General features: G+C 39.2%; 1 protein-coding gene across 4 annotated transcripts in view; it reads right to left on the bottom strand.

Annotated features, from left to right (window-relative positions):
- NSMAF (neutral sphingomyelinase activation associated factor) overlaps positions 1–15,812 on the bottom strand; it is a 57,104-nt gene that overhangs the window by 34,050 nt on the left and 7,242 nt on the right. For all 4 annotated transcript variants that reach the window (XM_055318434.1, XM_055318433.1, XM_055318435.1 and 1 more), the window contains exons 2-5: positions 5,440–5,529; positions 2,433–2,511; positions 2,268–2,335; positions 2,151–2,187 (exon numbers count right to left, since the gene is read on the bottom strand). In XM_055318434.1, coding sequence (XP_055174409.1) covers positions 2,151–2,187; positions 2,268–2,335; positions 2,433–2,511; positions 5,440–5,529 — 274 coding nt within the window. The remainder of the gene's footprint in view (positions 1–2,150; positions 2,188–2,267; positions 2,336–2,432; positions 2,512–5,439; positions 5,530–15,812) is intronic.

The raw sequence follows: 15,812 nt of genomic DNA, 5'->3' as shown, positions 1-15,812 counted from the left end.
CTAGGTTCTCAGTACCCCTAAAGGCTCTCCTTGCTGCTGCTCATGCCCTCTACAGCATATTCTCTATCTGCCTCCAAGAGATTCACAAATACATACAAATCAGATCGTACCCCTCCTCTTTTCAGCTCTCCAGGGGTGGGGGTTCTCTTTTGTGCTTTATTGGGACTCCCTACTGTGGCCCAAGGACCCTCCATGACCCAGACCCTGACACTGCTTCAACCAACCTTCCCAGCTGCCCTGCATCCCTTGCCTCAGGCACATTCACCCTCACTGGGCCTGCCTCCAGCCAGGCTATTGCCTCTCAGGGCCTCCACTGCTCAGGATCCTGCCTGGCTAATTCCCTCAGGCCTTCGGAGTGGTGTGCCTTCATACATACCTACTTGGGGACGTGCCCCCAGCCGTTCTGCCTACAGCAGCACATGCCCTCCTCATCATTCTCTACCCTTACATCCTGTATGCATTTCCTTCATTATAGAAGACGTCTGCTTATTGTCTGTTGCCCTAATCTCAAGGTAAAGTCCATGGGGAGAGGGGCTTGGGATATTTTGTTCTTTCCTGTATCTTCATAGCCTTGAATATACTTACTGAGTATATAAATGCATGAATACAAACTATAATTTACACACATACACCTCTTTTTATTCTACAAAAGAAAATCTGGAAGCAAAACTCTCTAAAGCCTAAAGGACCCTAACATATTTCTGAAACAGTGTGACCACTTAAGGAAATCAAAACCCACAAAAGTTGAGTATTTTTGATTGTATACTTAATCCAGGAAGCTCAAAAATAATTCTAGAAAGAAAGAGTAACTAACTGCTGGCTAGTCACCCCAGGATGTTAAGCTGATTTTGAGTTTACCTGACATGAGGCCTCTTCTAATACGTTCTAATAAGTAAATACACTAAAATGGATCGTTTTTATAATGGAAACCACCATTCTGACTGAAAAAGTACCTCTTCCTTTCAAGATATGGACTTTCTAGCATAAGGCCATGATGCAGAATGATACTTCAGAGATAATGAGAGCACAGGTGCAGGCCAGAATTAATAATGGTGTCCCCTACCATCCAGAGTAATAGATGGCTACAACCCTTTGCACATATGCCAGTTAAAACAACATAAGGTCAATAAATAGGCTGTGAAATGTTTTCTTCCTTAAGATTCATCAACTCATGGAAGGCAGACACAGAAAAGTACCTAAGCTGATATCTCCTAGCTTTCATAAAATACTCTTCAATGTAACTGAAAAGTGTTCCATGAACAGAAGAGGCAAGTGATCCAAATATCACTGGGAACACCCTCTGCTCCCAACCATCGCCTCTTGAGACCTTTGAGGCATTTCCGTGTGCTAAGGCTTTGGGTCGAGTCCTGAAGGAAAGAAAGCTGTGTCTTTGCTCCTCACAGCTTTTCCTACATTTACTTGACCAAGGAAGGATGTTCCTTTGAATGTGTCATGAAACTAGAGCTCTGCATATATCTGGGACAACATGATCTTGAACCCTCTCATTTTAGCAATGAAAAAAGGTAAAAACCAGAGCAAAAAGCAAGTGGGAGAGGCCCTGTACTCCCTTCTTATTTATAAGTTAAAAAAAAAATCTATAGATGAACTAAATGTATGATTGGAGAAAAGCTGTGTTTTAATTTTTCTCTGTGTTGCCAGTATTAAGCACAGTACTAGGTACATAAATGTGTGCCGAATAAATTTAGGATGAAAAAGGTCAGGACCCCAAGCCTCATAACTGTACGAGACGGCATGTCCTGAGTTGGTGCCTTGGCTGCACCATGAGTCACCCTGAGATCCACCTCAATGCTGTGCGGCCTGTCTCCCACCTTCTAATTGGCCAGGAGGCTGCAGGAGGGACTGCAGGGCTTTTGGCTGAACCCCCACATGACTGGGGGATTGTTAGGATTCCCAAGGATGAAACTACAGGCCTGTGGTATCACACAACTTTATAAACATTAAGGATCTCATGAGGGAACACAGCTTTTAAGAAATATAGTTCTTAATGGTTCAATTTTAAAAACATGTACACATCTATTCCAACAGTCTTCATCTGAGACTTCTACAAATAATTTTACCGTGCTAAAAAAAAAGTGTGCATATGTATGTTCATTCAGGTTAGTAAAAAATAATTACTGTGTGCTGCTTACCTGACTGAAAATGAGTGAGATCTCCCCGGATTTTGTCCTACAATGCAGACAAAAGTCATTAAAAAATTATAATTTTTTGGTAGAGGTAAAATTAAACACTTAGTGACAATGACATACTTTGCAAAGTGTCTGTTGGATCCATTTTCTCCACGTTTTCCTATTTTTATACAATCTCTCAAAGGAATCTGGATAAAATCGAGAGGGAAATATTACAAAAATATGCAACGGTAACATATACACAAACAGTAGGAATGTCTCTGTTCACATTTAGGATGCACTTACCTTAATGATGGGCTGAGATATGGCATCTGGTTCAAAAATAACTGATTTTGAACATATTTTTAAGGAGCCTCTGATTTTCCTAGGAATCAAAATATAAAGGATTATTATCTATGAACATAAAGTCACAAAAAATCATAATACAACTTTTAACTAGAAAGTAGATGCTAAAGCATTAACTAAAAGAACAGCAGTGTAATTAAAGATTAGTGACAGGCCAGATTTTAACCTCAGGACAAGAGTTTGCCAACCTGATCCCATTATTCATTAGGGGCTGAAATTTTTATGACTCCTGGGTTTATTACCTAGAATTCATCCACAAAGAACAACTTTCCAGTACTTATCTATGATTTGGTTACCCTGAGTACAATCTGTACAAAGAAAGCAGAAAAAATGCCAGATTCTTTACTTTTATTGATCAAGTTTCAGAAAAGTGAGTTGGTGTCCTAGGATCCCTGTCAGGTAACATACGTATCTTGTGAACTTGTGGGTTTTAACGATTCTGATACATCTCCCACCACTGCAGGCATTATTCTCTTTTGATGTGTAGTTTGTCCCATTTGTTGCCCAATTCTTCAAGTTGGCCCTTATGTCCTTTTAATTGAATGTACAGATTTCTGGTACCTCCCTTACTGACAGCAGGACAAGATCTCCCAGGTTCATCTCGTACCCTTCCTGCCCCAGACTTAGACTCAGCCACTTCTCACAAAGCCTTCATTCCTGTTAGTGGGACACAGTATTTAGACAGCATAATCTGGGGGATCATTGCTATAGGGTTGTTTCTAGGCCTTTTCAGAGGGGAGTGCTAGAAAATACTTTCTTCTAAAAGGAAAGTATATACATCCGTATAAACATTCTCAATTCTAATGTAAGATTAGGCTTTGAATTTAACTCCTTTACTGTTAGATTTGTATCTTTCATCCTGCAAGTCTTGGTCTTGGCCTCAACACATACTCATTTGCTCCCTCTAACTATATAAATCTATGTGCACGTGTGACTAAACCACAGTTTCAAACTAATAATATCAAAAATTACAACAATATTACTACTAAAACATTTACATCATTTTTTGTGATTCTTTTTCTACTGTGGCTATACCACATCAGAGACAAAAATTACTATGCTGTGAAGCTGATTAAAACAATTCTTCCTGTGGTTAACCCTCTAACTTACATATATAGTTAAGTTAATTTGTTTCATTTTCTTTTTGAGTTTTAAGGTTCAGTGTTTCTTCTGAAATTTAATTCTATATTAAAGTATATGTAAAATATTTCTACAGTTCCAAAAACAAAGCTATAAAATAAGGGATATTCAGAGTAGTCTAATTGCCATTTTATATCATACCCTCATTGCTCCTTCTTCTGTGTAGATGATTGTTCTCGTTAGCTTTTAGTTTATGCTTTTTAAAATGTATAATGGGCAGACTGGGTGGCTCAGTGGTTTAGCGCCGCCTTCGACCCAGGGCGTGATCCTGGAGACCCAGGATCGAGTCCCACGTTGGAGTTCCTGCATGGAGCCTGCTTCTCCCTCTGCCTGTGTCTCTGCCTCTCTCTCTCTCTCTCTCTCTCTGTGTGTGTCTCTCTCATGAATAAATACAATTTTAAAAATTAAAATGTATAATAAAAATTATTTTAATTTAAAAAATACTTTTAAAAATACCAAAAATTATTCTTCTCCTTTCATAATGATATGAAAGACAGCATACAATATACAGTATTCTTCCCCTTACTGTTTGCACTAAATATACATTAGGGCTCACTCCACAGCACTATACAGAACTTCTCCACTCCGTTGTAACAGCTGCAGAGTACTCCATTGTGAGGACATGCCCTGTTTATTCAATCAGTCTCCTACTAGATTGTTTCTAGCACTTTGCTATTACAAGTAGCGTTATGATAAATAACCTTGTACATATGTCCCTTTGTGTATTTCCCAGGGTACCTTCCTGAAATAGCCTTCCTAGAGCAACAGGTTAATGTTGCGAGATACCACTGAATTCATTTCCACGGGTTGTCCCACTGAACTCTAATAATAACTTAAAAATTACAAAAGCAGGTCTCAGTTTGCAAGCTTATATTTACGTCTTAATAATAAATATACTGAACTTTAAGCAAGACATTGTTATGATATAGGGAAGAGGAGCACTGGGAGGAAAAACAAAGGTACAGAATTAGGGAGAAGAATATGAGCAAAATTGCAGAAGAAAGCAAGGTGCTGGTTTCAATGAACAGTAACTGTCTAATTTGAATGCTATGGAACAGACACGTCAGAAGCTCCCAAACAAAAAGCTAAGTGATTTTCACTTTAGGTTGTTTTTTAAACAAATACCACATGGCTCTAACGGTCCTTTCAAGATAAAACCTGAAGAGCACTAACAATTAAAAAGTTGATCTGATATCAAAACATGTTCAAGCTGTGGCCTGTAGTTGTTGAGGGACATCCCCAAAGAAAATCATTAGCAGATACAATTTTGCAGGAACAACTCTGATCTTAGTTAACTCCCCAAGTTGGCACTTTTAAACCAAAAAACTTCACTATACATTTTTGTACACAGCTTTCAAAATGTATGGTCAAAGAAACTGAATCTGTTTTTATAGCAATAAGCAGTAATTATTACAACATAGAGAAAACTGATTTTGCTTCCTGTTCAAATCCAATTATTCCTTTTGAAAGTACTGGTTTTTCTGCCACTCTGGTATTTTATGATTATTACTTTATAATACCATAACCCAAATAATTGAGAGCATTAAGTACAAAAGTGATAAAAAAAAAAAAAGAGCTGGAATGAATCAATCCTGTCCAGTTGAGTTGAGACACCCACGTTAGAGGAATTCATACAAACTGCTTCCCAGCTTTAGAAAACATCTGAAGTTATGACAGTAACTTTGAAGTCCTCCTTTCTCATTAATTCCCAGTACAAAAGAGGGAGGGAATCTACATGACCATACATTTAATTTTTAAAGTATCAGACAAACGAAAGGTCTCACAGAGATTCAAAAATCTTCCTTACCTTTCATTCTGACCACCCTTGTTCTGAATATGATTAGCAGTATGTTGTTCAAAGTAGTATTCCTCCAAGTTAAGCAGGAGCAAGGAAAATCTGAATTTGGAAAAACCAGAACAAACAAAAACAAACCTCATGTTTTTTTTTTTTTTTAAAGTATCACGAAAGCAGAGTATTTAAAGCATTTGTTCCCAAAGTGTTTGTCCATTCATTAAGTTAACAGGTACCTATGAAGTGTATATTATGTACCAGATGCTCTTCTCTACTCAGCAGGAAAAAGCAACAGATAGTCCTGCCCAGCCAAGGCAAAGATAAAATAAATAAAAAATAATTACAGATGGATTTTTTCAATTCCTTTAGGAGAAACCCCAAATTTCTGAAATAAAACGTATTCTTGTCTGAACAAAACCTGGGGCTCTCTCACCTACAGAGTTTTCATCCTTTGCTCCTGCTGACTGACCACCAGGCTTCCCCACCGCCCCTTCCAGGCTGCACACCCCCTCTGCTCTCACGTCCTGCCTCACAGTTAGTGGCATTCATCCTACTACTTCCACAAGATCATATGCCTGTGAGAGGCACGTCTCTAGATATTTCCCTATAATAATCAGTCTAATGCTTTGGTATTGAAGAAATATGTAAACCAAACAGAATAGGATTAAAATACAGTTCTTTTTAAAGTTTTACGTGTTTTAAACCTTTAAAAACAAAATAAGGAAATAAGAAGTATTAATTTAGTTGTCCGGCCACAGAAACAAATACATGGCAAATAACTGAAAACAAGTGTTTTTTGTTCAGGAAATATCAGTAGCATCTAGATTTAACAGAAAAACTCTTGTAGGGATGGGATACTGGAGTTCTGGTGTGCTGGAGGATGCTATCTCCAATAAATATAGCAGATCAAGCATGTATGTCTATTTCTGCTCCCTCTGGAAACACCACTAAAATTCTGGTGACTTAAAATATTTTTTTATTTAAGGGGCACCTGGGTGGCTCAGTGTTTGAGCATCTGCCTTCAGCTCAGGTCGTGATTCTGGGGTCCTGAGATCAAGCCCCACATCAGGCTCCCCGCAGGGAGCCTGCTTCTTCCTCTGCCTATGTTTCTGCCTTTCTATGTCTCTCATGAATAAATAAATAAATAAAATCTTTAAAAATTAAAATATTTTTTAAGTTGCAAGACCACAGACCAAAGAAAACTGAAGAGTCTCAAACGAAGATGAGAGCAACAAATTCGTGAGAAACAGCAAGTGGATGGGAGGAATCAGCAGCGATCAAAAGCCAGAATGGCAGACACCTCCAGGAGAAGTCACCAATCAGGAGAAAACCAACTCAAGTCATACGACTTCCAGAAAGTCCCAAAATCGCAGGTATCAGGTACGAAGAAAGTAGGGAGAAAGCCTGGGGGGATGGTGGGTCTGAATGAGTCAGTAGTCCACACCCCTCTCCTGATGCATACCCTACCTCACTCTGGCACAGCTTTTTCTAGACAAAAACTGAACACGAGGCTCCAAACTAGACATCAAACATAGTAGAAAGCAGGGTTGTGGTGTAAAAAGTAGGAAGACATAACCATTCCAGAAAGAGTTTGGTAGATTATTTTTAGAAAAAACTAAACAACAACAACAAAAAAAGAAAAAACTAAACAGCTATGGAGAAAAGACCTATGGTATGGATAGGAGTATCTGAAAGAGCCAGGTCTTTACAATATCATCCCATACTGAAGCCCAACAGAAAAGGCCCACCCACAGTGACACAGAACAACACGATTCACACTTAGATATGAATGGATAGCCTAAGACCACCAACCTCTAATATGAAAGAACTACACCAAAGCAAGTGGAAGAACACAACTTGAAGTTCTAGGCACAATACAGAAAACAGGAGGTCGGTCGGAAGCCTATACTAAATATATTTACAAAGAAGAAATTATATTCATGGGACAAGAAGACATTGCCCATTACAAAGAAAATCTGAACCAAAAGGAAAATAACTCATAAATTAAGAATAATGACAGCAGGAACCAGCTTTATCATTCTAATAGGTAACTTTTTTATTAGCCTATTAATGTCTTTAAACCCGTGAATAACAATTAATCATGAGCTACAATGCCAGGGCTCAAAGTAAAATGTTCACTATTAATACTTACTCAGAATTTCAATGCAATCACAAGAGTTAGGATTGCTAGAACAGTCCTTTGATGCATCAGATAATTTCCACAAAAGTTTAAATCAGAGAGATACTTACTAGTTACCTTGCCTCTTAATTTAGCTTGTTCTAATGACCTGAAACCCTTTGCTTGGGCTGGAGCTATATAACCCTTCCTTCCCATTCTTAATCTCCCCACTCCTCCTCTTAGAGAGAAGGTAAAGTAAGTTTCTTTAATAAGACAATGGCATACAAAGCACAAGTAGCCTTCATAGACAACCAGTTCTTCCACATGATTGTTAAAATATAGTCCTATTCCTTGCAACAGCATGAATGGATCTAGAGGATATTAAGCTAGGTGAGATAAATCAGAGAAAGATAAATACCACGTGATTTACTCATATATGGAATTTAAGAAACAAAACAAATGAATAAAAAAGGAGACAAAGAAAAAAACAGACTCATATACAGAAAACTGGTGGTTGCAAGGGAAGGTGGGTGGAGGGATGGCTAAAATAGGTGAAGGGTTTTAAGAGCACACTTGTGATGAGCACTGAGCAATATATAGGATTGCTGAATCATTATATTATACACTGAAACTAACATAACACTGTATGTTAATTATACTTGAATTCAAAATAAAACTTTTTTAAAGAAAAATAAAAAGCATATGTAATCCTAACCTTAATATTATTAAAATGTCCATACTACCCAAATGATTGTACATTCGATGGAATCCCTATCAAAGTCTCAGTGGCATCTATTACAGAAATAGAAAAAAAAATCCTAAAATTCATATGGAATTTAATAGCCAAAATAATCAAGAAAGAAAAACAAAGCTGGTAGCCTCACAGTTCCTGATTTCAAAACATATTACAAAGCTATGGTAATCAAAACAAACTCAAAATGAGCAGAAAGACAGACATATACAACAATGGACTAGAATAGAGAGTTCAGAAATAAACCCTCACTTATGTGCTCAAATATGGGTTCCAAGGCCATACAATGAGAAAGGGACAATCTCTTCAATGAATGGTGTTGGGAAAACTGGATTTCCACATGCAAAAGAATGAAGTTGGGCCATTACTTCAACATCACATACAAAAATTAATTCAAAATGGATTAAAGACCTACATGCAAGACTTCAAAGTATGAAACTCCTAGACAAAAGACTTGGCAGAAAGCTTCATGATGTTGGATTTGGCAATGATTTCTTGGATATGACACCAAAAGCACAGGCAACAAAAGCAAAAATAAATGTGACCCCATCAAACCTAAAAACTGTGCAGCAAAGAAAATAATCAACAGAATGAGAAGGCAACCCAAACAACTGGAAACAAGATTTGTAAACCATACAAACCCAAACCATTTGTAAGGAGTTAGTACCCAGAATACATAAAGAACTCCCACTGATCAACAACAATAAAATGTAACCCAATTAAAAAATGGGCAAAAGATTTAAAGAAGATATACAAGTGGCCAAAAAGTATATGAAAAGATACTCAGTATCACTAATCATCAGGAAAATGTAAACCAAAACTACAAATGAGCAATTACCTCACACACTACTAAAACAACACCTGAAAATAACAAATGTTGGTGAGGATGTGGAGAAATTGGGACCCTTGCCCACTGTTGGTAGGACTGTAAAATGGGGCAACTGCTATGGAAAAGAGCATGGAGGTTCTTTCAAAAATTAAAAATACAACTACCACACAATCCACAGTTCCACTTCTGGGTATTTATCCAAAAGAACTGAAAACAGGATCTCAAAGAGATATTTGCATAACCATGCTCACTGCAGCATCATTTACAAGAGCCAGGAGGTGGAAGCAACCTAAATGTGCATCAACAATGAATGGATAAAGATAATGTGGTATATATATACAATGGAGTATTATTCAGCTTTAACAAAGAAGGAAGTCTTGTCTTATGCTACCTCATGGATGAACCATTATGCTAGTGAAACAAGCTAGCGGCACAGGCAAATACTACATAATTCCACTCACATCAAGTACTAAATTAGTCAAACTCTTACCAAGAGAAAATAGAATGGTGGTTGCTAGGAGCTGGTAGTAGGGGGAAGAGTGGAGCTCCTTTTAGGGAATTGCTTTTCAGGGCATAGAGAGCTCCAGTTTTGCAAGATGAAAAGGTCCCAGAGATCTGCTGCACAACAGTGTGAACATACTTAACACTACTGTACTATACATGTAAAAGTGGCTAAGACAGTCGACTCATGTTACGTGCTTTTTACCACAATTAAAAAAAATTAATATCAACTACTATAGAACTAGAGTCATTATCTTGACCAGTAACTTACATCCTCCTTAATTCACCAATATGCATATTTTGTAAGAAATGCAAAACACATGGCAAAGGGATAGAATCGAATCATGTTATTTAAAGTGAAAGGATTAAGGAATTTTTCTGAGTCTGCATTTTCCTTCCGCTGATGTGTTCAGTTTTACCTGCTTTAAAAGTTTTGTATGTAAAAATTATTACAGTAAAGTTTCATGGCATTTTGAATGATGATTTTCAAACCACATCCTTGGGAGGAAAAGGTTCTGTGAGGTCACTTTTATAATTTTAAATGTTTTCTTTAGGAGACCCTTGGCCCTGCCCCTGGGGATTCCTTAGTTTAATTCACCTTTACAAAGGTGCGGGTGGCTCTTTGGATTCTCTTTGATAAATGTACTCATTTAGCTACTTAATTTCCTAAAAGAGAGGCTGTCCCATTCTCACATCACCTAAATTTTAAAGCATCCTATTCATTGAATAAGTTCACTTTAGGCAGCCCCTTGTGTGTGTGCCCACCCAACCACTCGACCCTCTACTGATGAGCAGTAGTTATAATGCTAGTCCATCATTTCTCTAGATTGCAGCTGCAGGGCAGGTTTCAGGGTGTTGAGGAGAACTGCTATGTGCTCCGTGAGAGAAAGGGGCCTAACGCCTGAGAGATGTGTACACACGCACGGGAGAGGGCACGAGAGGCCCGTACTTGCCCTCTCTCCTCTGGGTACCCTAACGCTGTCCTTGGCTCAGACTAGACACGAGGGCCCCTACCACTCAGAGAGTCGGTGCAACTACGTGGGGCATTTTTGTGGGCTTTTTAGAGTGGCTCTGAAATGAGGACATGAAGAAAAATGCTCAACAGACAAGGGCGAGAACACAGTCCTGTGACTCACCATGAAAACGTTCCTCCTGGAATACATCTGACAGTAACCTCTGAACAGTCATTCAGACACATCATTCCGCCAATCTATACTAACATTAGTTTCTCCTTTCTCGATTCCGCTATTAAGACATCAAAACCAAAACAAAACTCAAGACCCTTATCCTCTGTCAAAGTTCCCATGAGCTAAGCTACTGCATGTCCCTGACCCACCAGTCAAACTCTGTCAAAAGAGTTGAGCATTGGTGTGACTTTATAGTGGATTCATTCTGGAGACTGGTGGCAACAACTTTCTCTTCTAGCGTTTTATGAATAATCTGAATGATCCAGAATTAGCACTAAACTTACTTAGGCATATATGTTCCTTTGGCACCTTTCAAAGTTCCTAGATCACTGAAACGATTCTGGGGTTCCAAGCTCGAAACTCTCCCAGCAGCTCCCAGCAGGAGATGTAGCACACATCCCTGTCCATCGTTGGAAGGCTTATCCTGTCACTTCCCATCTGAAGGTCAGTATTATTAACACAAATAAGAGCCACTTTCTCTCTTATCAATCAATTTCCCACTATCAGCCAAGGCCTTGCGCGGCAGCAGCCTGCTTTTAAATTCAACTTTAGGAAACTGTGAAAATGTTTTTAATCTGCAGGACTTTTTAAAGCCACCACTCAGTTGGGGCTTTAACTTTCCTGATGCTAATTGTGCAGGTCTGTGACATCCTCTTAATCTGTCCCTGGTTGTTGTCCTTCTTGTTTTACATTAAAAAGAAAAAATTATAAGCTCAGAGGAACACCACCTGTGCAACTATCCTATGTTTAACTGCTTGTCTGATTTTCTGTAACTCTTCACCAAAGACCATTTGGCTTGAATGTTCTGAATTTTATTTTTGACAGTTTCAAAACTTTCTGGATCAATATCCATTCCAGAACTGTCGTGTAATAATAGCTATCTCCCCACCCCGCCCTCTTGAAACTTTTAATATCTGCCTTCTAAAAAATCTACTTCTATGTTATGAGTCCATCTTGATTTCCTCTGGGCTTCAGCAATAAATGACTTGACAGGGACTGCTTTTTCTGAAGGTTTCCAGCACTGCTACTTAATTAATTTCTATTTAATACTCAGAATTTTACAAAGTTCTCAAGTTCTCTGCCTTCAAATAGATTGAAATTTCAACAAGGGAACTTAAGAAACCAATTCTATCTCACTAAACATTGACTAAGTCAGGTCTCCTGTCATTATCTGTGTTGCTATTTCCCGTTTTTCATCTACATCAGGTACATATCCGCCATTCTTTCTACTCACTTAGGTGGCCTGTAACAAAGGAATGCAATTATCTCTGTTCCTCTTTTTAGTAAGGTCCCAGGTTCTTCCCTTCTGTTAATGGATTCCTCTGCACTTGTGCTTCTTGACATTCAGGGCCCACTGCCTTACCTCCAGACAAGTCTTCCCTTCTGAACAGATCTGTAGCCTTTCAGCACTAGAGTCTAATCTTTTTTTTAAAGATTTTATTTATTTATTTATTTATTTATTTATTTATTTATTCATTCATTCATTCATTCATTCATTTATGAGAGAGAGAGAGAGAGAGAGAGAGAGAGAGAAAGAGGGAGCGTGCACACAAGCAGTGGGGAGAGGGAGAAGCAGACACCCCCTTAGCAGGGAGCCTGAAACAGAGCTTGATCACAAGATCCCGGGATCACAACCTGAGCTGAAGGCAGAGCTTAACCAACTAAGCCATCCAGGTGCCCCTAGATTCCATTCTTGAGTCCTCATCCTAATAAGCTTCAATAACACCTAAGACACATTAATTCTCTTTTGTAATAAAATTTATTTTATTAGTCATATTCTACACATTTACATAAAGACACCTGAGTGACTAAATGTTATTTCTAGGTCCTAAACGGATTGTTTTTTCAAGCAAATTACTGCCCCCTCTTCCCTTACTGTAGCATTCCATCTCCTACCTGCTCTCGTCCAGTGTAATCAATGTCACCATTTCATCTGCCTTTGTGATCCTTTCCCTTGGGGATAAGTTTAAAACTCTACTACTTGGCCAGACTGAGGAAATTACATTCTCCTCTGACTCTACTTTGCAGTTACTTCCTGGACTAGATGGTTCAGATATCAAAATCCCTTTCATTGACACCATTCATAAGACCAGTCATTTCTACTTTCAAGTCTCAACTATCTTGAGAATAAATGGCAAAAATATCATCCATGCTTTCAAAATCTTTCAATTTCCTCATTGGGGTCATAGCCTGAAGGAGGATATTCCATGAGCCTTCTCCAAACTATGGAGAAGATCAATGTGGAAGCATAGTTCAATGGCACAAAATTAAAAAAAAAAAAGAGGAATGCTTAATTACTGTTATCTAGAAAGTGCTTCTCAAACATAAACATGTGTACGAGTGTACGATCATGTAGGGGTCACATTAAAATGCAGATTCTGATGTGGCACATCTGGGGTGCAGCTTAAGATTGTGCATTTTCTATCAAGCTCTGAGGCAATGCAGAGGCTGCCAGCCATTGTATTACACTGAGAATAACAAGATTTCCATTATTCCTAAACATTCTAAATTTCTGAGGTACCATAAAAATAAGCACTGGCCTCATATTTAAAACAGAAGCAGCATGTTATGGTGGCAAAGGTGATGGCCTTGGATCAGATAACATCTGTTCCAGCCTTAGGTCAGCCATGACTTGGCCATTAGACTTTTAGTCCAATCACTTTATTTAGGACTCAACTATAAAATTGAGGGGAGGGAGACAAATTAGATTACCTCAAAAGTCTCTTGTTAACCAGTGGGTTTATAGATTTATGAAATAAACCCAGGCTTAAACAAACCAGCAGGAATTCTAATTCAGACATTATGGCAGATTATGTGTCCAGAAAAACAATCTCACTATACAGCATCTAAAATTGCTGGATAAATTAATACAATCCTTTTTTCAAATGCTTGGCTGAGGTGATACAAAGGTGAGGAAAGCCTCAGTAGAGAAAACTTAGCAGGCGTTGGAGCAGTCTTTTCCTCTGGGGGCTTTGCCCGAATCTGAGCAGTAGGGAGCCTGCTTTCATAGGGCCCGGTGCCCTGAGAAGACAGCAGAGGGCAAAGAGGACAGAGAGGACAGGTAGGGGCAGAAGAAGCTAGGATCCCTAAAGTTAACCCTTGGAGGATGGAAATAAAAACCACCCATCCCCCTTTCCTAGAGAGAGATGGTAGGACCTGGGTGCTAGGCTAGGAGCAAAGTCAGTCTCCCTTGAGAAGATAAAACCACCAGCCTGCCCTGACATACATTTGGGACTAGAACTCACTACTTATTTAGCCCAATAAAACTCAAGACAAACTAGTGTGGTCTCTCCCAGCACCCCAGGCAGAAATGAATGCAAACACTTTCTGGAAAAATCCACCTGAAAGCCAGGCCTGCAAGAACTCCCAAAGATAAGTTTCCAAAGAAAAAGTGACAAGCAACTAGAGAAAAAAATTTGTAAACTCTAAGATGGATTTAAATACCCACAATGCAGCAGAGAAAAATGCAGATTAATAGGAAAGAGCCTTTAGGAGACATAAAAACAATATTCTAAGAGCTGAAGGCTTGGCTCCAAATTTCCTAAGAGTGTTTCAGCTTTACGAATCCCAATTAGGACAGGTGAATAAAAAGAAATTTCTAGATAAACAGTGAAACACTACAAAGAGGAGATCTTAAAAGCAGCCAGAGAAAAGACAGAGTCCTTAAAAGAACAGCTGGACTTAAATGCTAGGGGTTTGTTGGAGGCTAGTCTCCCCCAGAATAAAGTGGCCTCCTGCGAAGCTCCCCAGAAACCTACTGTGCCCTGGGGCCAAAGTCAAATGGTCCTCATCGAATGCAAGGCTTGGACCCCAGTGTCTTCATTATGCCAGAGAGAGTTCTGGTGGTTCCCTAACCACGAACACAGATACAACAAATCCTGCTCCCATCCTGCCACATCACACAGACTCAAGTGCAAGGCTTAACAGCCCCAGTCAGGCCATGGTGAGCTAAGGTTGCATCACAGCATAGCTCTACTGCATCCTGGCTCCTGCTCACTCCAAGGATCCAAGTTTCTCCTGGAGCGTGATGCTTGACCTGGCCAGATAGCTAAGAGCTGTGTCATGGAAGGCACAGCACACCTGTTATTGACCTCTTCTCTGAGTTTGAGAGCTGAGTTTCCTCCCACCAAAAACTGCTCTAGCAGCCTGGGTGCATATTCCCTGGCTATCTGTCTTTATTTGCACAATCTTCAAAATGCTGAGAAAGGGATCCCTGGGTGGCGCAGCGGTTTGGCGCCTGCCTTTGGCCCAGGGCGCGATCCTGGAGACCCAGGATCGACTCCCACATCGGGCTCCCGGTGCATGGAGCCTGCTTCTCCCTCTGCCTATGTCTCTGCGCCTCTCTCTCTCTCTGTGACTATCATAAATAAATAAAAATTTATAAAAAAAAAAAACAAAAACAAAAAAAAACAAAATGCTGAGAAAATTACAGCTGACTCCTGAACAACGTGGGTTTGAACTGTGCTGATCCACTTATAGGTGGATTTTTTTTCCCCAATACACTACAGTACTGAAAATGTATTTTGTGTTCCTTAAGGAGACTTTCTAAGTAACATTTTCTCTCTCTCTTTTTTTTTAAGATTTTATTTATTTATTCATGAGAGACACAGACAACGAGGCACAGACACAGGCGGAGGAAGAAGCAGGCTCCCTTCAGAGCCCAATGTGGGACTTGATCCCAGGACCCTGGGATCACAACATGAGCCGAAGGCAGACGCTCAACCACTGAGCCACCCAGACGTTCCTCTAAATAACATTTTCTTTTCTCTAGCTTACTTTAAGAATACTTTTCTTTTCTCTAGCTTACTTTAAGTACATAATGTATATAGCATACAAAATATGTTTTAATTGGCTGTTTGTTATTGGAAGGCTTCTGGTAAACAGCAGGCTACTAGTAGTTCAAGTTTTGGTAGGAGTCAAAGTTATACACAGATTTTTAACTGTGCAGGGGTTGGTGCCTCTAACCCCCTATTGTTCATGGGCCAAAAATTATACATCTAG

The sequence above is a fragment of the Nyctereutes procyonoides genome, unplaced genomic scaffold (genome assembly GCF_905146905.1).
Source record: "Nyctereutes procyonoides isolate TBG_1078 unplaced genomic scaffold, NYPRO_anot_genome, whole genome shotgun sequence".
Taxonomy (NCBI): Eukaryota; Metazoa; Chordata; class Mammalia; order Carnivora; family Canidae; genus Nyctereutes; species Nyctereutes procyonoides.
This window is presented reverse-complemented; position numbering and strand designations above follow the sequence as displayed.